This window comes from Haliotis cracherodii, unplaced genomic scaffold, assembly GCF_022045235.1.
Source record: "Haliotis cracherodii isolate W230 unplaced genomic scaffold, xgHalCrac1.p SCAF_2, whole genome shotgun sequence".
NCBI lineage: Eukaryota > Metazoa > Mollusca > Gastropoda > Lepetellida > Haliotidae > Haliotis > Haliotis cracherodii.
Window position 1 is genome coordinate 80,869,359 of NW_027266275.1, and position 26,078 is coordinate 80,895,436.

Here is a 26,078-nt window from a genome sequence, read left to right on the forward strand (position 1 = left end):
CTATGACATCATACACCTGTGATTCCCTCTATGACATCATACACCTGTGATTCCCTCTATGACATCATACACATGTGATTCCCTCTATGACATCATACACATGTGATTCCCTCTAAGACATCATACACATGTGATTCCCTCTATGACATCATGAACATGTGATTCCCTCTATGACGTCATACACATGTGATTCCCTCTATGACATCATACACATGTGATTCCCTCTATGACATCATACACATGTGATTCCCTCTATGATATCATACACCTGTGATTCCCTCTATGACATCATACACATGTGATTCCCTCTATGACATCATACACATGTGATTCCCTCTATGACGTCATACACATGTGATTCCCTCTAAGACATCATACTCACGTGATTCCCTCTATGATGTCATACACATGATTCCCTCTATGACATCATACACCTGTGATTCCCTCTATGACATCATACCCATGTGATTCCCTCTATGACATCATACACAGGTGATTCCCTCTATGACGTCATACACATGTGATTCCCTCTAAGACATCATACACATGTGATTCCCTCTATGACATCATACCCATGTGATTCCCTCTAAGACATCATACACCTGTGATTCCCTCTATGACATCATACCCATGTGATTCCCTCTGTGACATCATGCACATGTGATTCCCTCTATGACGTCATACACATGTGATTCCATCTAAGACATCATACACATGTGATTCCCTCTATGACATCATACACATGTGATTCCCTCTATGACATCATACACATGTGATTCCCTCTATGACATCATACCCATGTGATTCCCTCTAAGACATCATACACATGTGATTCCCTCTATGACATCACGCACATATGATTCCCTCTATGACATCATAGACGTCATTCCCTCTATGACATCATAGACGTCATTCCCTCTTTGACATCATAGACGTCATTCCCTCTATGACATCATAGACGTCATTCCCTCTATGACATCATAGACATCATTCCCTCTATGACATCATGCACACTGTTAACTGAGTCATCTAAGACGCCACAATTCCCCCCAAGATATGCCAGTTACCTATAATTGTATACGGGTTTATCAGCATTATTCCGATGTTTGTGTTTCACCAAAGTGATAGATCTACATGACATTCTTCTGACATCAAACTGACACACTGTGATATAAACTGATATACTCACATTATACCACACTCACTCACTTGCATTAAACCACACTCACTCACTCACTCACTCACATTATACCACACTCACTCACTTGCATTATACCACACTCACACACATATACCACACTCACCCATACACATTATACCACGCTCACTCACTCACATTATACCACACCTACTCACTCACTCACTCACATTATACCACACTCACTCACTCATTCACATTATACCACTCACTCATTCACATTATACCACACTCACTCACTCACATTATACCACACTCACTCACACCCATTATACCATACTCATTCACTCACTTTATACCACACTCACTCACTTTATACCACACTCACTCGCATTATACGACACTCACTCGCATTATACCACACTCACTCATCCACATTATACCACACTCACATTATACCACCCCCACTCACACACATTATACCACACTCACACTCACACTCATTTACGTATTCAGTGTTGTCATAACTCCTCGTAGATTCTGAAGTATTTGTTTGCATTATTTCCACTGAATAATGACTTGATTTGTCTCTTATTTTTCACAATTTGTTTGATGTATATAATGCTAGGTAGCTTGAAGATTGGGCAGGCAACATTTTTGGGTCACCTGCTGAGTGTCTTGTTGGGTTTCAAACACTGTATTGATCACATAGGTGGCCTTGCCAGGGCATGATACACAAAGTTAGGAAATAGACTAAAGATCTGAAGCCCCGTCTGGGATCAGAGTCGCATCATGGTCCTGAGGCTGACTTATGTGTAAAGACTTTATTTTGGGATGGAATTAACTGAACATGCTGAAATCCATAAGTGAACCAGAGTTCCACAGCAGATTCTATCACACTCTAAAGTGAACTTGTCATTGTGAGAATGTTGATGGCCACATTCTGCAGGTTTGAAGGAAGTTGGTGGTGTGGCTCTTGCAGTATTCCACTTTGGGGTTAATATTTCTGTGGTCCTTCAGACAGATATAAATACATGATTCAAGAATCAATGATAACAAGATCAGAAATCATGGCTGATGTAGCTTTGACGCTAATTATTCCAGCGGAGTCAGTGAGAAGAGATTAAAAATGAATTTACACTGATGTAACGCAATAAGAGACAGAATTTCATGAAACATTCATGCATGTCTCCAGCAACGATTGCTTTTAGCATCCTAGGAGTTTTATTAATCCATATTAACACAGTAATTTGTGAAATACTGAATAAATATTTGGACATGGCAGTCAATGGGTGGAAAGTGGGTGTTCATTTGGAAAAGGAAATTGTCACGGATCAAAAATCAGTTCACACATAATCTTCTTTACAATCTATCCACTCCTGAAACTTTTCATCTTGTATGAAGGAAATATTTTTCAAGCCTGGCTGATCATGTTCAGCTCTGTTATTGATTGTCACAGATGTCACCGAAAGATATCCAGTGACACGAGGGTGAAGTGATGTTGTTCTGTTTGTTATATATGTTATGTCCAGGAATCATGTCGAAAGTTTCCGTTTTCAGGATTTAGATGACCACTTGCGATCATGCAACAATGTCCGCTGCCCTCACCAGAAGTACAGGTACGTGGAATTTTGTGTTTAGTTATTTTAGATTTTTTGGACAGCATTCTTCTGTAGTTGCAGGTAAAGTGTTATTGATCAATGTCAACAGTTATGACAAAGAAGTAGTGCCAAGGTTAGCTTTTTGTGATCAGTAGAGTTAGGATTATGCTGGGTTTAGAATTTTCTGCATATTGCAGATTTCGTTAATTCAATGGTAGGGCTGCAACGAATACACTATGAGGGAAATACGATACGTATCATGAATCTAGAGTAATGAATACTAATATTTATTCACAAATACAGTAACAGGTCATCAGAAATCTATGATTGTGGGTTTGAATCCCGGTTCCCCCAATTATATTCCAGGTTTGTCAGCACCATACCTGTGCTTGTGGGTTTCACCAAAGCGGTAAATTTCTAAGACCTGCATCCCACATCAAGCTGACATGTTGTCATATAACTGGAATACTGTTACAAGTGGCATTAAGCCCAACTCACTCACTCAGTCACTGATTCACCCAAAGTACAGTCTTGCTGGGTAGGACTTGAGTTAGAGATACAATGTCCACCCTTGATGTTGCCCCCTTCAGTTCCCAGATTGCTCTCGCTCTTCTAACATGAACAGCGCAATAAGTATGTCTCAACTCTGTAGAGTGTCGTGTATTTTCATCATACTGCTTTTTCAAGGATGGATCACATCTCTAGCTTGTCTGAAGATATTATTTTAAATATAACAAGGAAACTGAAAATGTTTTGCTTCCTGTTTGCTGATAGGGAAATCAATGTGAGATAAAGATACAATGTTTATTTTCAGATTTAATAGGCAATATGTATGCTGGTCATAGTTACAATTTGTTACTAATTTGATTATTGTTCTAAAAGGAACAGCATTTCTGTGGAGATGAAGATTTCAATGAGTTTGATCAGTTCCATTTGCCCAAACACGAGGCACCTTTCAAACACATAATTGAATTGAGGAACTTTTATTTGTGGAATTCCCAACTGTGTACATAAAAGACTTCAGTAGAGCACTTTCCAGTACTGTCATGTTCGATAAAGCTTACAACAAAATACCTTCATTCTAACTACCAGACAAAGCCTACATTATGTGCCCTCCGAAAAATTACTTTTGGGGGGTCGAGTATTTCACTCTTATTCTAGCCGCGGTATTGCCTGCACAGTCATCAATGGATCATTACTTGACTGCTCCATATATTCAGTCATCAGTGGATCATCACTTGACTGCTCCATATATTCAGTCATAGTGGATCATCACTTGACTGCTCCATATATTCAGTCATAGTGGATCATCATCTGACTGCTCCATATATTCAGTCATAGTGGATCATTACTTGACTGCTCCATATATTCAGTCATCAATGGATCATCACTTGACTGCTCCATATATTCAGTCATCAATGGATCATCACTTGACTGCTCCATATATTCAGTCATCAATGGATCATCACTTGACTGCTCCATATATTCAGTCATAGTGGATCATCATCTGACTGCTCCATATATTCAGTCATAGTGGATCATTACTTGACTGCTCCATATATTCAGTCATAGTGGAGCATCACTTGACTGCTCCATATATTCAGTCATCAATGGATCATCACTTGACTGCTCCATATATTCAGTCATAGTGGATCATTACTTGACTGCTCCATATATTCAGTCATCAATGGATCATTACTTGACTGCTCCATATGTTCAGTCATGGTGGATCATCACTTGACTGCTCCATATATTCAGTCATCAATGGATCATCACTTGACTGCTCCATATATTCAGTCATAGTGGATCATCACTTGACTGCTCCATATATTCAGTCATAGTGGATCATTACTTGACTGCTCCATATATTCAGTCATCAGTGGATCATCACTTGACTGCTCCATATATTCAGTCATAGTGGATCATCATCTGACTGCTCCATATATTCAGTCATAGTGGATCATTACTTGACTGCTCCATATATTAAGTCATAGTGGATCATTACTTGACTGCTCCATATATTCAGTCATCAATGGATCATCACTTGACTGCTCCATATATTCAGTCATCAATGGATCATCACTTGACTGCTCCATATATTCAGTCATAGTGGATCATCATCTGACTGCTCCATATATTCAGTCATAGTGGATCATTACTTGACTGCTCCATATATTCAGTCATCAATGGATCATCACTTGACTGCTCCATATATTCAGTCATCAATGGATCATCACTTGACTGCTCCATATATTCAGTCATCAATGGATCATCACTTGACTGCTCCATATATTCAGTCATAGTGGATCATCATCTGACTGCTCCATATATTCAGTCATAGTGGATCATTACTTGACTGCTCCATATATTCAGTCATAGTGGAGCATCACTTGACTGCTCCATATATTCAGTCATCAATGGATCATCACTTGACTGCTCCATATATTCAGTCATAGTGGATCATTACTTGACTGCTCCGTATATTCAGTCATCAATGGATCATTACTTGACTGCTCCATATGTTCAGTCATGGTGGATCATCACTTGACTGCTCCATATATTCAGTCATCAATGGATCATCATTTGACTGCTCCATATATTCAGTCATAGTGGATCATCATCTGACTGCTCCATATATTCAGTCATAGTGGATCATTACTTGACTGCTCCATATATTCAATCATCAATGGATCATTACTTGACTGCTCCATATATTCAGTCATAGTGGATCATCACTTGACTGCTCCATATATTCAGTCATAGTGTATCATCACTTGACTGCTCCATATATTCAGTCATCAATGGATCATTACTTGACTGCTCCATATATTCAGTCATAGTGGATCATCACTTGACTGCTCCATATATTCAGTCATGGTAGATCATCATCTGACTGCTCCATATATTCAGTCATAGTGGATCATCACTTGACTGCTCCATATATTCAGTCATAGTGTATCATCACTTGACTGCTCCATATATTCAGTCATCAATGAATCATTACTTGACTGCTCCATATATTCAGTCATCAATGGATCATTACTTGACTGCTCCATATATTCAGTCATAGTGGATCATCATCTGACTGTTCCATATATTCAGTCATAGTGGATCATTACTTGACTGCTCCATATATTCAGTCAAAGTGGATCATCATCTGACTGCTCCATATATTCAGTCATAGTGTATCATCACTTGACTGCTCCATATATTCAGTCATCAATGGATCATCACTTGACTGCTCCATATATTCAGTCATCAATGGATTTGTTTGTTTGTTTGTTGTTTAATTCCGCACACAGCAATATTCTAGCTATATGACGGCAGTCTGTAAATAATCGAGTCTGGACCAAACAATCCATTGATTGATATCATGAGCATAGATCCATGCAATTGGGATCGATGACATGCATCAACCAAGTCAGCGAGTCTGACCACCCGATCCCGTTAGTCGTCAGCTTTTACGACAAGCATAGTCGCCTCTTACGGCTAGCATGTGTTGCTGAAGAGCTATTCTACCCCGGATCTTCACAGGTCATCAATGGATCATCGTTTGACTGCTGTTATTGTATTGACAGTGATAACTGTATTTTGTTATCCGAGTTAATGTCATTATTTTGACATTGGTAGTGTTATTTTATTGAAAGTGAATGTGGTTTTGTTTTGTGTATATTTTGAATGACTGGGTACTTTACATCCATTCTCATCCAACTGTTTACAGTTGTTTAGACAGATTTAACACTTTGGTGTGTGGTAGACTGGTAAAGAAACACCAAGTTTACACGGGGATGCAGAATTTCGTCAATATTCCATGTGGAACAAGCGATTCAGCCACTAAGCATGAATTGATTTATTGGCAGACATATCATGTATCATATTGTCAGATTAAGTTGGTGATTCAGTGATACAACTGTGAAGGATGACATCCCTACATATTACTGTATGGTTTGGATACTGGGGATTTGTTTGGATACACCAGTGAGCCACAGAGACACATATCTCCAGTGTGTCATGAAATCAGATGAATGTATCAATACTTCCACCACTAACATGACGCCCCTTCAGCATGTTATAAACATTAAAACAACTTCTTTAGAGCATGTCATGACTTCGGTGACCCTCCCTTCAGTCTTGCCACCACATTGTCTATGTCGGCCCGGCATCCATTGTATGCCATGTCCTTGGAGCTGGCCAGTGTTACATAGCAGCTACTGAACACTTGAAGGAGGAAATGACTTGGAAATCATATTGACATGGTTAGATCAGTTTGTCATGGAAAATAAATACCCTGGTCAGTGTCTGAATTCATGTATTGATATTTGATGGTGAGGTTTGTTTGTAATGTAGATTGTTGGATCAACAACCCTGCAGTGAACAGATGAGCATTGTATATATTATTTCTCTCATTTCAGGAATCATATAGATTTGGGGAAGAATCCCATCTGTGGGTTAAAAACAAAAGTAAATTTTGGACAGGGTTAGATAGTAATTGTGTTGCTTTTGAAGTCATGATGCCAGGAAAAATATTTTATGCCTTTCTGTTTGGGCAAAACAAGACAACTTGAATCAGCTTGACATAAAGTAAACAAGGTCATCAAAAAGCCCACTGACATACAACTAGCAGGGAGGCGTGGAAACAAGGCTCACATAGTAGTCTGTCAATCATGTCTGAGTTTACAATGCATGTCCAGAATAATATTTGCACTGTGTATTGCAGATTGTCTCTTGCTTTGCTTGACCTTTTGTTTGAAACATGGTTTTAACTGCATATATTTTCACAAAGATCACCCCACATATTGCGCTGTCCATGATCACCACTTTAAAACACTTCTGATCACACGACTAGCAAGGTTCTTAAATTCCAGACACAATGTTTTTTTTGTTAGTTGCTTAACACCTCAGTCAAAAATATCACAGCGATATGATGACAGCCTTTAATCAATCGAGTCTGGACCAGACAGTCCTGTGATTGACATCATGAGCATCAATCAATGCAATTGGGATACGATGACATGCAGTAGCCAAGTCTCCAAGCGCGACCAACCAATCCATTTATTCGCTTCTTACTTCCAGCATCAGCACAATGAGGGATTTGTGATGTATTCCATCTAAATACCAGCTTGAAGATATTTCTCTTTAGTTTGTGGAGATTTATTGAAAGTTTCATGGAGAACTAAATTGAAACTTGTCCTCATTTCTGACAGTGTGGTATTCCTGGTCAGGCGAGTTATGGCATCACCTGATTTTGATTCATTTCATTTTAAATTTATATTTTTAAGCCTGCGCTTATGTATAAATACAAAATGTTTCAAAAAGATGCCCTTGCTGCACTTTACGTCTTCAGCAACACCATTCTATCTGCTGTCATGATTTAATTATGAAGCTCAATACAGCAATCAAAAGTCTGTGATTTTGCCAACATATTCAATTAAGCATTCGTGTGTGATTGGGTGGGGATTTGAAGAGTTTGTTGGGCTAGGCCTGCCTGCTGCTGCCAGCACAGAGTGGTGTGGAACTGGGAATTAATGGCACCTGCCAGCAGGACAATATGGCAGTTAACACCCTCATCTCCTCCAGGACGTTTTCTGACACATTTTGCAATAACATCAATTTCCAAAGCCATACTCTGGCTCTCACCATCCTAAAACCTTGTCAGTGAAATAACACACCAGGACTATAACTGCTTGATACACAGTGTCACGAGTCAAGACTGTTGAATGTTGAGTTTAAGATGCATGTTTTTTAGAAGCATACTCAGTTGATGAAGTTTGTGGAGCTTGTTGCCAAGACAGGGTGATGCAGCATTTGTCCTCCATCACTGATATGCATACTACATAAGGGTAACTCCAGCCTACATTTCTTGGATATATGGCTACATAGCCAATCTCACCCGAGTGTCTTTTGATATCATATATATTAACATGAGTTGATAAAAGTGGAAAAACTCTTGAGGCTTGTCGAGAAGTTTTTACACTTTTAGTGAGTGTTGATATTTTTTATATCAAAAGACACGAGCGTGAGATTTTATTTATCATCCAACACCATTCTTCCAACCTTTTCAGTTTGTATACAGTAATAAGCAGTGTCTGAGTGTAAAAAGTACTGCTAACAGCTTCAGTAGCAGAGCCATTAGTGATGTGATTTGATTGTGACGTTAAGGTAACCAATGATGTCACAATGGTCTGCAAAGCATTGTGATGCAATTCCACAGTAGCGATATCTACAATGTAGATATCTCTTGATCTCACCCAAGCATATCTTCTCCGTGAGCCAGTTCTGGATGATAAATTTGGTTTGCAGCTGTTGATTTAAAGATCCTAGGACAATGTCTAAAGTTTTAAGGATTTCTGCTGTTATGATTTTCTGATTCTCTCATGAAGATTCGGGTTAGAATTCAGGTCTTCAGCAACCCATGCGCTGTCGTAAAACACAACAAATTGGACTGGGTGGTCAGATTTGTTTACTTGGTTGACGCATGTCATATCCCTGTGGCGTAATTGATGCTCATGATGTCAATCACTTGATTGTCTGGTCTAGACTTGATTATTTACATGTAGCTTCAATATTGCTGCGTGCGGCTGAAACAACAACAATCCAACAAATCAAATTCACCAATGTGTTATGAAATCAATGTATGTAATGAAAATGAATGGTTTATTCTTCGGTGCAGCAGTCCAGTTTTTGTGTTGCAGTCTGGACCTGTAGGGGCCTGTAAAAGCAAACTTGTGTTCACCACAAAAAGGATTTCCATACAGTTGGTTAGCTTGCAAATCTGATGAGACAGTTTTAACTATCAATGCACACATGACAACATATTTAGACATACATATTTTTTCTAAATGTATTCCTCATTATATATTTTTCTACCTACTAAACAAGAAATAAAAAAACACATATGGGATGGGTGTTAAGTGTTTTCTTGATTAGTGGCAGTGATTCAGGTTGGGATGTGTACGCCATCAGTAGAAAGTGCTATTAATGTCTGTAGTGGAGGTAACGCTGCTGGCAACAATGTTGCACAATGATATATTCTTCTGTTCTTGAACAATACCTTATTCTTTAAGCTTGCTTTTTGAAAGGTTTCCAAGTTTTAAAAATATCATTCAGGAATACCAAAAGACTGGCTAGTAAAGTATTAGCTAGTGCAGGCTTCATACAGTCTTCAGTTCTAAGCAGGGGTCCGGAAACCGTCATATGCGCCGGACATGTCCGATTGGGAATCTCAAATGTCCGGTCTAAAATATTGCTTACCGGACATTTAAATTTTTCTGTCCGGACATTTTAAAAAGTATTGTCCGGACATTCTTAAATTTTGACCGGACATGATCAACAGTTAGGACTGAGCAATTTCTGTCTGCAGTTGTAACACAATGAAGATTATCTACACTGACAAGCTTTGTTTGTTTTGATTGCTGTAAATACATCGTACCTAGAATGATAGTCCAATCGGTCAATCACTGTAATAGGCAATAAACTGAGTTGACACTGATTAATCGAGGATTTATTACTGAGAACATCTTGTTAATTTGAGTAAAATGTATTTACAACTGTACATAAATACCTTGCATCATCGATGTACCTCATTATCCACACAATGCTACGATACGTAACCTCAGTCAAGAAGCGAAAGCGTGACGACAGCCAGTCGACCGATGCAGATCAGTCGAGCGGATCTGCCAAACCCTCAAAGTCTGAATGATCATTTTGTAAGTCGTGGCTAACGACTTTCACTTGGTTGACATACAACGAGGATTTGCAGATTTTATTGTTTTCAGTAGCTAGTCGTATATTGAATCTTGATTGACCGCCATTTTGCTTTCTGTGACGATCGATAACAAAAAAAATTATGGTCAATAATTAAGTACAGATGAAAAAGTATTCAAATAACTACTGCTATCAACGATAGTTTAGGATTTAGGATTATATTATCTGTCTTGTTTTAAATAATCTTTAGTTTAAAAAAACAAACTTTTCCCGTGAGGTCACGTGATAACCAAATATGGGATAATAGTCTTGATCCAAATGTTACAACGCGTACACTCTAGCAGACTCATGAATATTAATTAGACCGTTCACAACGTTGACAGATCGTTATTATAACAGAAACAAACGAATGTTTTCCATATATATCTAAAATGATATTATTTGTTATTAATTGTCCGGTGATTTAAACAATTTAAATTGAAACAATTCATAATTCATCATATTATGAATACGTAACAACTTGTAATTTGTGTGTAAAAAGTCGTACTAAAACACGCTGTTTGAAGGGGGCGTGGCATAAATGTAAATGTCCGATTGGGATTTTAAATTTTCCGGACCCCTGGTTCTAAGGTCCCTCTTGAAACGCCGTGATTTTTAACCTTGAAAAGCCTTCAAAATCACTACAACAGCTTGAAAGCCTTGAATTTGTACAAAATGATATATACTTGTTAATCAAAGTATCAAAGCACAGACAAATATGTACCAAGATGTTTAAGTGAGTTTGATCACAGTGACAGTGATATGTGATAGTGTGTACGTGCCAAAGACCATGAAGTATTCATGACAGGCTTAATTTGTTTTTTTCGTTGAGTGAAAAATAAATCTTGTTGGAAAAAGTGTGATGTTCGTGCTACTTTTAGGTCCTACGACTAATATATGTACATAGTATTCTTCAGATCAAGGTTAATAACCCAGCCAAACATCCTTGAAAATTACAGATGGTAGCCTTGAAAAGCCTTGAAAAGGTGTTGAATGTTAGTGCTCCATATCTGTATGAACCGGGGAGGTCAGGTAGCCTAGTGGTTAAAGCGTTCGCTCGTCACCCCGAAGACCCGGGTTCGATTCCCGACATGGGTACAATGTCCCCCGCCGTGATATTGCTGGAATATTGCTAAAAGCGGCGTAAGACTATACTCACTCACTCACTCACTCACTCACTCACTCACTCACTCACTCACTCACTCACTCTGTAGGAACCGTGTGGAAGCTGTGGTTAGTTGTACTTCTCTGCATGATTTGCGTTGCTGTCTCTTGACTCACATTTTGAATCCAAACTGTTCTGTCTGAAGTGCTTGAATCCTTTGTAATAGCGACAACCTTCCTATGTCATGGTTGGAAATAGCACCACTACATCTTTTCAACCAAAGCAAGTGCTTGAACAACATGGAGGTATTGCAAAACATTCAAGTTCCTAGCAAGCTTCTGAAATGTGGGTTTTTGAGTTTTAGCAGTTTTGCTTGTAGATTATTTACAGGCCGCCATTGTGTAGCTGGAATATTGCTGAGTGCTGGGTTAAACAACAAATACATAACAAGAAACGTAGTACACTGATCAGATGTTTTTCTCAATTCAGTTGTAGTGTGGTGTGCATGCAAATTAGACAACCATGCCTGTCGGAGTCCGTGATTGGTTGTAGTATTTATGCTATACAGAGGCCACCAGCACATTATGCAAATATACGAGGTGTACCGGCAACCAACAAAGGCCAGTTCCTAGTTATAGCATGTGATCATCATGTATGATGATTGAGGCATCTCTACAGTAACTGTTGGTCAATGGTCAGTGATTGGTCAAAGCTTGTGTGTGAAGAGATGCTACACCCACTCTCAACCGACACTTGACAGGGACTCTTCAAAGAAACACTCCACACTGACACTCAGATGAGACACTACCAAAACGTTCCTATGAAATGCTATCAAGACGCTCAACCGAAACCCTCCACAGAGACATCACCGAGACACTCCACCGAGACATCACCGAGACACTCCACTGAGACATCACCGAGAGACTCCACGGAGACATCACCGAGACACTCCACTGAGACATCACCGAGAGACTCCACGGAGACATCACCGAGACATCACCGAGACACTCCACGGAGACATCACCGAGACATCACCGAGAGACCCTACTGAGACATGGATGACTGTCGGCTCCTTGGATGGGTGTCTCCAGGGACTAGCTTCAATCACTTGATGCTCTCTGACGGCCATGCCTTCAGCAACATCTGAGAGTCTTCTGGCATTAAGTGCCGTTCACTGTGTTCTTTTGTCACAGACAGTAGACCATGGAACTGTGTCAGTAATGGGTGGGAAATGACTTTGTGTTTGTAACTTAGCTGCCTGGGCTCGTCTCATCAGAATTGCAAGAAATGAATCTTGCTTTTCGTTTCTATGGTAACAAGGTCAAATGGACAATATATGAAATCTATTAACAAAAGGCTGTCGGACCCGCCCACATATTCATTCTAAAGGTCACACTACCGTATGTTCTATGGAAAATAACAAGTGTTCATAGTTGTATATAGTCCTTATACCACACTACCAATATACACTACTGTTGATAAGCATACTGACATCTGTCATTCTGTTAAAGAAAAAGTTAAGGTAACAACCTATTAACAAAATATGTAGTTATATTTATTAAAAGGAATCAATTCCAATCTGTCTCCTCAACCTTAAATAAAACAGATGATTTGTTTATTAGTATTAGAAATTCAAAACTGCATGAAGCTGAATACAAGAAAAGGCTGTTGAATGTTGACATGCATTCATATTGGCATTATTGTCCACATGTTCAGAGATCTATAGTGAGCATAGGCTAACCAGAAGCATTATGTAGATTGGCCTCTTTCTACATAGTCTGGAATAGTCACATAAAATTATTAACATGCTCCTGTGTTTTCCATGCGATCCTGTGTGGACATTGACGTACCGATGGTGATGAGCTTCCCTGACAGCAGTGGGCCCGGTGACAGAGATGAACTGTGCCAGCGAGTGTAGGCCACATGTTACAGACACTACTGATGGGAAGGCTAGAAATATTAGATTATCTTCAAAATGGGAAAAGACCCTGCGCCTGGCCAATACGTCCCTCTTCACATTAAACTAAAGAAAAGTCCCTGCTCACAAGAGATTAATTTACCCTGGAAGTAATCAAGATGGCTTTCAGTAGCAATACAAGTCTTTGTTTTGCTGTCATAGGAAAATGTAAAATAAGGAATTAAATTTTTTTTGTTAAAAATTCATTAAGCCTGTGTTTGCTGTGTTTGCTGTGCATGTGTTAACTGAGATATTCTGTTCTTCTGAGTAAAAACCTGAAGCGTTGTCAGGTTGACACAACAGAACATCCTCAGTCCTTGTGCAGAATTCTTCAGCGTTTCGGAATGGAGTTAATTTTTTGTGAATGCGTAGAAAAAACCTCTGGCATTTTTGTAATTGATTTGCAGATTTGCCAAGCTGATTGGTGACATGGTGATCGGAGAATCGGTGATTAGCATGCACGATATGTTTTTTGTTTGTGCTGTGATTACATGTTTATGTCAACACCTAATTACATTCTTTGGAAAACCAAGGTTGATTGTCATTCATCATCACCTCAATTACTAAGCATGTTCTACCATCCCCGATTCTCCAGGGTATTTTGTCTCTATTCTTGCATGATCAATAATCTGGATTCATTTGGCTACCTTAGGTTCCTTTCAGAAGTGACAGCACCATCTCCATCACTCTTACTTTGCACAGAATTGCTCTTGCTTATGATAAGCAGCGGGGAAGCCTAGTAGAGTGTGTTTATTACGGTAAAGGGGCCACCGGCCCATTAAACATGAAACTTGACATAATAAGTGCTGAAGCGCCATATAATATGATGACAGGTTCTGTTTATGCAAATATTAAATGATGGACATCCATATTATGCAAAATATTTACTACGTTTCTTTAAAGCTAAAAAGATAAATTTAGCCAAATTATTTATGACCGTGATTTTCGGTGATGTGAATAATAAAATAAGCTTATTGTTTGATGGGAATTTATAATCATGGTTATTGGTGGTTAAAGCGTTTGCTCGTCACGCCGAAGGCCAGGGTTCAATTCCCCACATGGGTACAATGTGTGAAGCCCATTTCTGGTGTCCCCCGCTGTGATATTGCTGGAATATTGCTAAAAGCTGTGTAAAACCAAACTCACTCACTCACTCTTGCTCATGAGCATACTTAGGTTGGACGACATCGCAATCGGATCCAAATGAGGCCCCTAGAAAAAAGATTCCATCACCAAGCTGCTGCTCACATTGGCCCAGAGTAACCACAATTAAATAATCAGTTTGTAGTGGGCGCAGAAAGAAGCAGCAAACAAAATATTAAAAAATATTTTTGTTCCTAAACTGCCTGTAGTTTGTGCTGATAATCACCCTTAAACTATAGCCCAGACTTTGAAATAAGGAATCTAACTGATCTGAGATTTAATCATGCAAATTCAAAACCAATGAAACATGCATCATGCTTTTCACAAAGTAGAAAAGGCCTCCCTCCCAATGGCTGCAGGCATGTAGACCCCGAGTGAGCACATTAATCAGGTTCAGAAAATAGCTTTTTGTTCAAAACTAGATATAAAATAACCAATATTTAGTTGTTTTCAGTCACATGCCCCACAAATCAACAAGGTTAGAGCATATCCTACACATGGAGAATTGATGAAGAATATTGACTTTCTGTCCTGTTGGTGGGATTGGAGGCCAATAGTGGAGAAGTCAGGCAAGGTGTGTTATTTTGGTTCATCAAACACTTCCATTTTCTTGTCAATTTCTATCAACATGTGCAGTGAATAGTTACTTTCTGAAAAAAAACATTTTAAACCTAGTTGGTAAATTGAAAACTATTTTCAGCGGGTCAGAGAGACATATCATTCACTTGTTGAAGAGGGTGTTTAATCAGGTGCCTGAATGTGCCCATGTTTGCATTGGATTATGGACAGATGATAACAAATACCAACAAAATTAGTTTTCAGTTCTTTTTTTTCGTTTTATGCCCCCGGCAGGGATATGGCCTTCTGGTTTGTTCATCAGTATTTCGTTTCCAGATTTGGATTGGAAACTGTGATAGATGTTTCATGCAAACTATGTATTAACCAGGCATTGAAGTGCCTTTTGCTATTCTGGGAGTTGGGGCGATTTGGCCTCTTCTGATGACTCTTGGTTGTAGAATACAGTTTCATAAAGAATTTTCGTCAGATGATATTTTGTTTGCTAATTGAGACAAGATCTTAGTAACCCTACAGAGAAGACCACCAGTGGCAATGCTTGTTGCATGTATCATGTCTTGGCGAAAGGGGGTAGCTTGGCCAGGGAGAACAAGAGACGACGTGTACAATATACACAGATGTGTGTACACAAACATCATGTATGTAGGGGGGGCACGGGTGGCCAAGTCGTCTAAGGCGCCGCGATTCGCTGTGCAGAGTTGCGTCCCTTGGGCACGCCAGAAACCTATGATTGTGGGTTTGAGTCCCGGTTCGCCCCGATTATGTTTCTAGGTTTGTCAGCACCATACCCGTGCTCGTGGGTTTCACCGAAGTGGTAAACGTCTGAGACCTGCATCATTTGGGGCTTTCCTCCCACATTAAGCTGACACGCCGCGATATAACTGGAATACTGTTAAAAGCGGCGTAAAACCCAACTCACTCACTCACTCTTTCATGTATGTAGGTGGCTTACACATGTATAACCATGGTGGGCAGGGACTTGGCATGTTCCTAGGACGGCAAATCAAGATTCCGGGACTGTTGTTGTGTTCTAACTTACATACACGTGGTACAACCATGGTTACGGTAAGTAGTAGGGCTGGGACAATACACAATCTGTGCGAAGCAATACGTATCTCGATACCTTGTTCCCTGATCCCATACGTATCACGATACTTGCATGTGCAGGATTGCTAAATACCTAACACACTAATGATCAACAGTTGGCAGTGTCAAGTGTGGTCTCTGTGTTCGGTTTGTTCCTCTGTTAACCTGCAGTGAATGGGTACCCGATAGAATGAGATGTCAATGTGGTTGTTAACCTTCTAGCACCTGTGAGGCAGCTTGGGTTGTATACTCCCCAGGGAGCTGAGAATGATTGTTGAGTTCACACTGATCCATGGACCGGGGTAATAAATGTCTAAGCGCTTAGAGCACGCTTATGCATGGAGTACAGCGCCATATTACTGGACTATCATTATTATATTTAAAGGCCATGATACAGGAGTCAACTTAAGTGAGGACTGGGTGGTCACAGTGTGTGATCTGGCTGTGTTTCATCGTACCAGGGACCGCCTACGTGGTCTGGTGGTAGGTGCGGGTTTCGATCCCCAGCCACGTCATACCAAAAGACGTTAAAAGATGGTACTTGTTGTTACCCTGCTTGGCTCTCGACAATAAGTGGATAAAACAAGGACTGGTCGGCTCAGAGTCAGTATACTGTGTCTGAGTGGGGAATTCATGTTAAACTGTGGCATGGTATCTCAGTGGGCTAGCATTATAAATCAGCATCAGTTGGGACTAGTACAAGTGGCCACACACACACATGTGCATGCACGTCGCTATGTAAGTGCAATAATCTTGGATGCGATGTTAAACCCCCTTTCACCTCACACACATCGTTGCAGGGCTGGATTGTTGCTCTTACTATCAACCGCTGCTTTACTTGGTTGATCATGTACAGGCAAACCCGATGAAGCTAGAAAAGTGATGACCATTTGCAACATCCACTCACTCAGCTAATGTGCAGACAGATACTCCTTCCATTATGAGGGGGTATGGGTGGCCCAGTCTAGACGTCTAACACATCGTGATTCGCTGTGCAGAGTTGCGTCCCTTGGGCACGCCAGAAACCTATGATTGTGGGTTCGAATCCCAGTTTGCCCCGATTATGTTTCTAGGTTTGTCAGCACCATACCCGTGCTTGTGGGTTTCATCGAAGTTGTAAATGTCTAAGACCTGCATCAGTTCGGGCTTTCCTCCACATTAAACTGACATGCCATGATATAACTGGAATACTGTTAAAGGTGGCGTTAAACCCAACTCACTCACTTTCTTTCGACAACATCCACTCACTTGTGCCGTTAACTGAGCTAATATGAACATGGCTACTACTGCCATTATGTGTCCTTCTCCCAGAAACTCATTCCCCTCGGCCTCTTCACTGTGCATTATGAGCCGATCTCAGAAATAGGCAATCCATTTCCATGAAGTGACAAGTGGCTGATCGTTGTTGCCTGGTTGATGTCATTATCACAGAGAGGTGTGATTGGCCTCCTGTGGATTGATACAAGCATTCCAGTCTGTCAACATTACATCGCTAGTGCACTAGACTGGAAACAGTCCCTGTGTCAGAGAGAGAATTTATGGATGTCCACTTCTTTAATTATGAGGAACACCACTTTTGGGAGTATATGCTTACTCCTTGATCAGGTGATATACCCCGAAATGTTGTTTTCCTCGTAATAAAGAAGTTGACATCCATTCTCTCTCTTTTATGTATCACTTCTAAATGCCATTCAGAGACTTGAGTCCCTGTGTCCATTATAAATTTAAAAAATAATATTAAAAATCTGAGTTATGTTTTTTTGTTCTGTGTTCTGAATGCATAAACACCTCTTTTTGTTATATTTTCAGTTTTGTTTGAATTCTTGTTTAAGTTATTTGAGACATTATTTACATGTTGTTATAGTAACACGGAAACTACTTCAGTCTAAGGGGGGCGGTTGGGTAGCCTAGAGGTTAAAGCGTTCGCTCATCCCGTTGAGGGACCATGTTCGATTCCCCGCATGGGTAAAATGTGTGAAGCCCGGGTACTTGTTCAGTGGGACGGTGTTCAGTGGGACGGTGTTCAGTGAGACAGTGTTCAGTGGGACGGTGTTCAGTGAGACGGTGTTCAGTGAGACGGTGTTCAGTGAGACAGTGTTCAGTGAGACGGTGTTCAATGGGACGGTGTTCAGTGGGGCTGCTGACGAGATGAACAGACTCCAGGGTCACTGGCTTACTGACACATTGAAGGTCATTAATAGGGAATCTGAGGTGTAGTGGATAGAGTGTTTGTCTTGAGAACAGAAGGTCAGTGCGACATATGAATAGATCTTCAGAGATGGTACTTGTTGTCACCTTGTCTGGTGCTCAGCATTAAGGGGATAAATGAAGAACTGGTCAGCTTGGCAGGGTATCCATGTTAAACTGTAGCATAGTATCTCAGTAGACGAGAACTTTAAAATCAGCATTAGCTACACACACACAAACACATAAACACTCACTCACATGCATGCACAATGCTGCATAGTGGTTAAGTACAATTATCCTTGACAGCAATAATCAAATACGGCAGACTCTGTACTTTGATGCCATGAATAGATCCATTCTGTGTAGTCCGACATCTGAATATCCGGAGAAGAATAGGTCATCAGCAACCAATGCTTGCCGTAAAAGGCGACTATGCTTGTGGTGAAGGGCGACTAACGGGATCGGGTGGTCAGGCTTTCTGACTTGGTTGATGCATGTCATCATATCCCAGTCTGGTCCAGTCTTGATTATTTACCGACCACCGTCATAAAGCTAGAATATTCCTGACTGTGGCGTTAAACAACAAACAAACAAACAAACAAACAAACAAAACAAAACAAACTATTCCGAAGTCCAACACTGTTTTATGGTCCCATGAATAGATCCACTCTGTGTTGTCCGACATCAGCACAAGATCAACTTTCAATAAACACTCAATTGTCGTCATATTGTTTTTGTATTCACAAGTGACAATGTTCAATTAAAGGTTGGCACATGTATTTACTGTACAACCTTCAATAAACATTCAATTAACGCTTAACAAGTATTAATCTGCAATGAACCACTTAGCGTTTCAAGCTTGGTACAACACGAGGGCTTGTCCTTATTTGTTGAACTTTGCTTGATGGATATATTGGATTGCAGGCTAACTGAGTGAATCCCGTCGGCCATGAAACTAGGTCCAGTCCATCGTCTGTTGTATTCCACATTTCCTCCTGGTCCAGAACAGTGTCAGATTAGATGGAGTCTAGTCTGTTGGTTGGTTGGTTGGTTGTTTTATGCCGCACTCAGCAATACTCCAGCTATATGACGGCGGTCTGTAAATAATCGAGTCTGGACCAGACACTCCAGTGATTGATATCATGAGCATAGATCCACACAATTGGGATCGATGACATGCTTCAACCAAGTCGGCGAGCCTGACCACCCGATCCTGTTTGTCACCTCTTACGACAAGCATAGTCCTTTTATGGCAAGAAGTGGTTGCTGAAGACCTATTCTACCCTGGCTCTTCTGTGGCAATGAGTATTGTGAAATGTACAGATGTACTAATGTTTCACAGGTGAACATATTGCAACAGCAGCAAATGCCACATAGTGTTTTTTCTCACAGCAGTCTTTGGAGAACAGTTTGTCAATTATCAGGAAATTGTTTTTTCAGATTGAAATTTCTAGACATTCTCATTAGACAAGCACTCATCAGTCCCAGGCACAGACAGACATGTTTGTCTAAGACCTGGCTGAGGTTCGACTGCAAGGACCAAAATTTCAAACATTGAGATTTTGAGATAGGCAAGCTGGCACACACCCTGGAAGAACATCTCAAATAATACCAAGTACACTGTGTGATCATAAGTTGCCATCAGACAAAATGTAGTTTTTCATTATCCCAAAATTGATTTTTGTGTTGATTTGGCTTGGTTTTGGTTTATGAAGATATTGTACAAAATCTTCGAGCCTATTTGTACAATTCTGAATAGTGGTGTTAATGATGTGGATCATGAATGTATGGCTTTTTTCTGTGTGTATTTAGTTCCTTGTCACAGGGGTTTGCAAATTGGTTACAAGACGTTATAGATTTAATCCATCAGAGCTATTCAAAATCAGATGTCAACACTGAGAAACAGTCTTTCCCACTTTGGAAGCTAACCTACACTGTTTGAACTAGCCTGAGGGGCAGTGGGATAGCCTAGCGGGGAAAGGCCCTGGTTTGACTCCCCTCCTAGGTACAATATGTGAATGCTATTTCTGGTGCCCCTGCTGGAAAATTGCAAAAAGTGGCGTACAAAACTTACTCTCCCTGAATATCCTGAGTGAGTGAGTATGGTTTTACACTGTTTTTAGCAATATTCCATCAATGTCACGGCGGGGGACACCAGAAATGGGCTTCACACATTGTACCCATGTGGGGAATCTTTGGCGTGATGAGTTAACGCTTTAACCACTCGTTACCCTACCACCCTTTGTCTATCCTGAATAGTGATAACATTGATGAGAATGTTCCCCGAAACATGGCGGAGATTACGGGTGAAAATTGCTGTCCTGCTACTTGTGCTTGTTGTAGGAGGCAACTTAATGTATTTGGTGGTCTTGCTCACAACTCCAGATACCTTTAACATTAAACAACCTCACTGGGGCTTGAGGGCTGGGGCTTGTGGACTGGGGCTTGTGGACTGGGACTTGTGGACTGGGGTTTGTGGACTGGGGCTTGTGGACTGGGGCTTGTGGACTGGGACTTGTGGACTGGGGCTTGTGGGCTGGGACTTGTGGACTGGGGCTTGTGGGCTGGGACTTGTGGGCTGGGACTTGTGGGCTGGGGCTTGTGGGCTGGGACTTGTGGACTGGGACTTGTGGGCTGGGTCGGGAACACTGTCGTGTTTATTGGAAACAACCCCAAGCAAGACAGTAGGTCATGACCTTTAGAGCATATTGGACTTTACTAAACAAACATATACTTTGTGGAAGTGGTGGATGAACATTGAGTGATTCAGGATCTAGATAGGAAATCTGTCTGATTTAGGGCTGGGACGAGTCCAAATTTACTACCCGGGTACCCACCCCGCTATTACCCGACCTTACCCAGGTATTTGCCTAGGTCTCGAGAGTTTTGGTACAAAATGTCCGATTGGGAATCGTTTGACCATAGCCCTGGCTCATTATAGGTTTAGATACACCTATTAAACGATCTGCTCATGTGTTCACTGAAGTTGACTGAATTTTTATCTTTCTTCAAACATTTGAAGGTCAGAAGGAATGCGTGCATTGTCAGAAAGAAATGCGAACATAAGTGACTTATAGTGTTACCATAGAATTCTAGAATTTTTTCGGTCATCAAACAATATATCACGTGACTAACCATTGGTCCGTACCCACGCGACCACGCGACCACGCGACCACGCGACCACGCGACCCGAGTTACCAGTCCCTAGTTACCTGTCCCAGCCCAAGTCTGATTTAACCTTTTATGGTTTTTCTGAACTTTGACCATAAACCAAATAAAGAGATACATGTAAGAGTCTATTAAATATTAAATCTTCCATAAGAGTGAGTGAGTGAATATGGTTTTAGGCCACTTTTAGCAATAGCAGCAATTGCGTGGCAAGGGACTCTAAGAACAGACCTCACAGTTGGAGAGTGGAAGAATTGTCATAGCGACTGATTTACGACACCCAATGTCTGAAGAACATTTAATTGCAAAGGCTCATTATCCTGGAGCCATGACATCTATATGCCTTGAAACACTTAATTGCTGTTATTTATAAGACGCTAATCCTAATTGTTAATCCCCATTTTTGTGTACATCGACTGTCTGCCATCCTGAACGAGATCTGCAAGTATGTCACTGATGAATTACTGTTTACATTTATATTTATTACTTACTAAATGTCAGTGACCTTGGCTATATAAGCCTTGGTCCAGAGAGATTGAAAGGAGGGAGAAGAAGAAAGGTCTTACCCTTAGCCTAGCTAGGGTTAGGCTGGGTGCTCCGGGGCACCTAGACAACAACCACTACCACTATGTGCTGACCTGGCACACAGGATCTTTTGTATGTATATATCTACATGTGTAGAGTAAAACTGTATATGCCGCAAGCCATCGTCTCAAAGTTGTCACTTCCTACAGGAACCATACGTCGGCCCCTTGCATATACGAGTATTAATTATTCATTAATCAACGTTAGACCCACGTCGTTGTTAGAATTAACACCTTTATCACTTGGCTACTGCACTTTTCAATATGTAAGTAGTTCAACGGGGGTCCTTGTTCTGATCACTCATTGCCCTGACCACCCATTGCCCCGACCATTCATTGCCCTGACCACCCATTGCCCCGACCAGTCATTGCCCTGACCACCCATTGCCCTGACCACTCATTGCCCTGAACACTCATTGCCCTGACCACCCATTGCCCTGACCACCCATTGCCCTGACCACCCATTGCTCTGACCACCCATTGCCCTGACCACCTATTGCTCTGACTACCCATTGCCCTGAACACCCATTGCCCTGAACACCCATTGCCCTGAACACCCATTCCCCTGACCACCCATTGCCCTGACCCCATCACTCTGACCACCCATTGCCCTGACCCCATCAACCTGACCACCCATTGCCCTGACCCCATCACCCTGACCACCCATTGCCCTGACCACTCATTGCCCTGACCACCCATTGCTCTGACCACCCATTGCCCTTACCACCCATTGCCCCGACCACCCATTGCTCTGACCACCCATTGCCCTGACCACTCATTGCCCTGACCACCCATTGCTCTGACCACCCATTGCCCTTACCACCCATTGCCCCGACCACCCATTGCTCTGACCACCCATTGCCCTGACCACCCATTGCCCTGACCACCCATTGCCCTGACCCCATTGCCCCGACCACCCATTGCCCTGACCACCCATTGCCCTGACCCCATTGCCCCGACCACCCATTGCCCTGACCACCCATTGCTCCGACCACCCATTGCCCTGACCACCCATTGCCCTGACCCCATTGCCCCGACCACCCATTGCCCTGACCACCCATTGCCCTGACCACCCATTGCCCCGACCACCCATTGCTCTGACCACCCATTGCTCTGACCACCCATTGCTCTGACCACCCATTGCCCTGACCACCCATTGCCCTGAACACCTGACCACCCATTGCCCCGACCACCCATTGCCCCGACCACCCATTGCCCTGACCACCCATTGCCCTGACCACCCATTGCCCTGACCACCCATTGCCCTGACCACCCATTGCCCTGACCACCCATTGCCCTGACCACCCATTGCCCTTACCACCCATTGCCCCGACCACCCATTGCCCCGACCACCCATTGCCCTGACCACCCATTGCCCTGACCACTCATTGCCCTGACCACCCATTGCCCTGACCACCCATTGCCCTGACCACCCATTGCCCTGACCACCCATTGCCCTGACCACCCATTGCCCTGACCACCCATTGCCCTGACCACCCATTGCCCTTACCACCCATTGCCCCGACCACCCATTGCCCCGACCACCCATTGCCCCGACCACCCATTGCCCCGACCACCCATTGCCCTGACCACTCATTGCCCTGACCACCCATTGCTCTGACCACCCATTGCTCTGACCACCCATTGCTCTGACCACCCATTGCCCCGACCACCCATTGCTCTGACCACCCATTGCTCTGACCACCCATTGCCCTGACCACCCATTGCCCCGACCACCCATTGCCCCGACCACCCATTGCTCTGACCACCCATTGCCCTGACCACCCATTGCCCTGACCACCCATTGCCCTGACCACCCATTGCCCAGAACACCTGACCACCCATTGCCCTGACCACCCATTGCCCCGACCACCCATTGCTCTGACCACCCATTGCCCTGACCACCCATTGCCCTGACCACCCATCACCCTGACCACCCATTGCTCTGACCACCCATTGCCCTGACCACCCATTGCCCTGACCACCCCTTGCCCTGACCACCCCTTGCCCCGACCACCCATTGCCCCAACCACCCATTGCCCTGACCCCATTGCTCTAAAAACCCATTGCTCCGACCATTCTTTGCCCCGACCAACCCATTGTTCTGACCACCCATTGCTCTGACCACCCATTGCTCTGACCACCCGTTGCCCTGACCACCCATTGCTCTGACCACCCATTGCCCCGACCACCCATTGCCCTGACCACCCATTGCCCTGACCACCCATTGCCCTGACCACCCCTTGCCCCGACCACCCCTTGCCCCGACCACCCCTTGCTCCGACCACCCCTTGCTCCGACCACCCCTTGCCCCGACCACCCCTTGCTCCGACCACCCATTGCTCTGACCACCCCTTGCCCCGACCACCCATTGCTCTGACCACCCATTGCCCTGACCACCCCTTGCCCCGACCACCCATTGCCCCAACCACCCATTGCCCTGACCCCATTGCTCTAAAAACCCATTGCTCCGACCATTCTTTGCCCCGACCAACCCATTGTTCTGACCACCAATTGCTCTGACCACCCATTGCCCTGACCACCCATTGCCCTGACTACCCATTGCCCTGACCACCCATTGCCCTGACCACCCATTGCCCCGACCACCCATTGCCCTGACAACTCATTGCTCTGACAACCCATTGCCCCGACCACCCATTGCCCTGACCACCCATTGCCCTGACCATTCTTTGCCCTACTGCCGGTGTCCAGAGTCCACTGCACTACACCACCACCCTGTATCATAAGAACATTAAATAATATCTGATTGCCCTTCTGCAGTTTCATTTAAAAAAGATTTTCCCCATATAAATTCACCACATGAAGAAATGTTTGCCAGAAATGAAAACAATCATCCAACCATTCTTGCAAAAGAACCTGGAAAAAAAGGTCAGATTACCCGTTTTTGAAGTTTCCTGAAATAACACTTTCCTTATATATTAGTTAAGCAAATAAGGACCTAAATGCTAGAAATGGTAACAAACAGTAAACCAATCATTTGAAGAACCTTGAAAAAATGTCTGTGTGATTACTCTTTTCGCAGGTTTTCCTCAGAAAACGTTGCCAGTGTATCACTTTCAATTACGTGCTGGAGGGTATTATATAGTTAATAGTCCGGATGTGAGATCAATACCTCGTCAGCCTCATCCTACAGGAAGTTTGTGGGGATCCGGAGGCGAGCGTCCAGGGGGACCGCCGCTGGTGCGAGGGGAACCGTGGCCACCTTGGTTTGGAGTTGATCATTATAGTCAGCCGTAACCTTTCAGTCTTGTCAGTGAAAATGAAGCAGAACATCGTGGGGCATTGCACTCCATCGACCCCTACTCCTTGCCTGTGACAGTTATATCTGATCCTAGCCGATTGTGTTCCATGTAGACCCTTCTGTGTAGAACTGTTTAGACAGGTTGGTATGCAGTAGAATTATATTTCTAGAATGTGACCATTTTAAGCTGTATGCACATTACTGGAATTAATTTGTAGATTTGGCTTGGTATTCTTTGCACTTACCATGTTGAGACTTTGATTATGCAGACAGTTTAGCATTGAAACCTAGTTAGAGTGGACCAATAGGTGTTGATGTCTTCTGATGGAGATGAAGAATGGTATTTAGACTTGTTAAAAGGCTTTGGTGTTGTTTCTTAAGTGGTCTGACGTGTGTGGGGAGGCTATACTCAGGAAGTACAAAATTACTCTAGTTTTCTGTTTGGTATTCATATGTGTCCTATGTGTGATAAACATGAAGTGGTAGACTTGATCAATCATTGCAACTATGAGGCCTTCTTTTATACCG

The 26,078-nt window shown here is 42.4% G+C and overlaps 1 protein-coding gene across 1 annotated transcript in view; it reads left to right on the plus strand.

The window, feature by feature from the left end:
• Positions 1-26,078, plus strand: part of LOC139468575 (E3 ubiquitin-protein ligase TRAF7-like) — a 174,922-nt gene that overhangs the window by 72,680 nt on the left and 76,164 nt on the right. Inside the window, exon 9 of the mRNA XM_071250637.1 lies at positions 2,699-2,757. Within this exon, the coding sequence (XP_071106738.1) occupies positions 2,699-2,757 (59 nt within the window). The remainder of the gene's footprint in view (positions 1-2,698; positions 2,758-26,078) is intronic.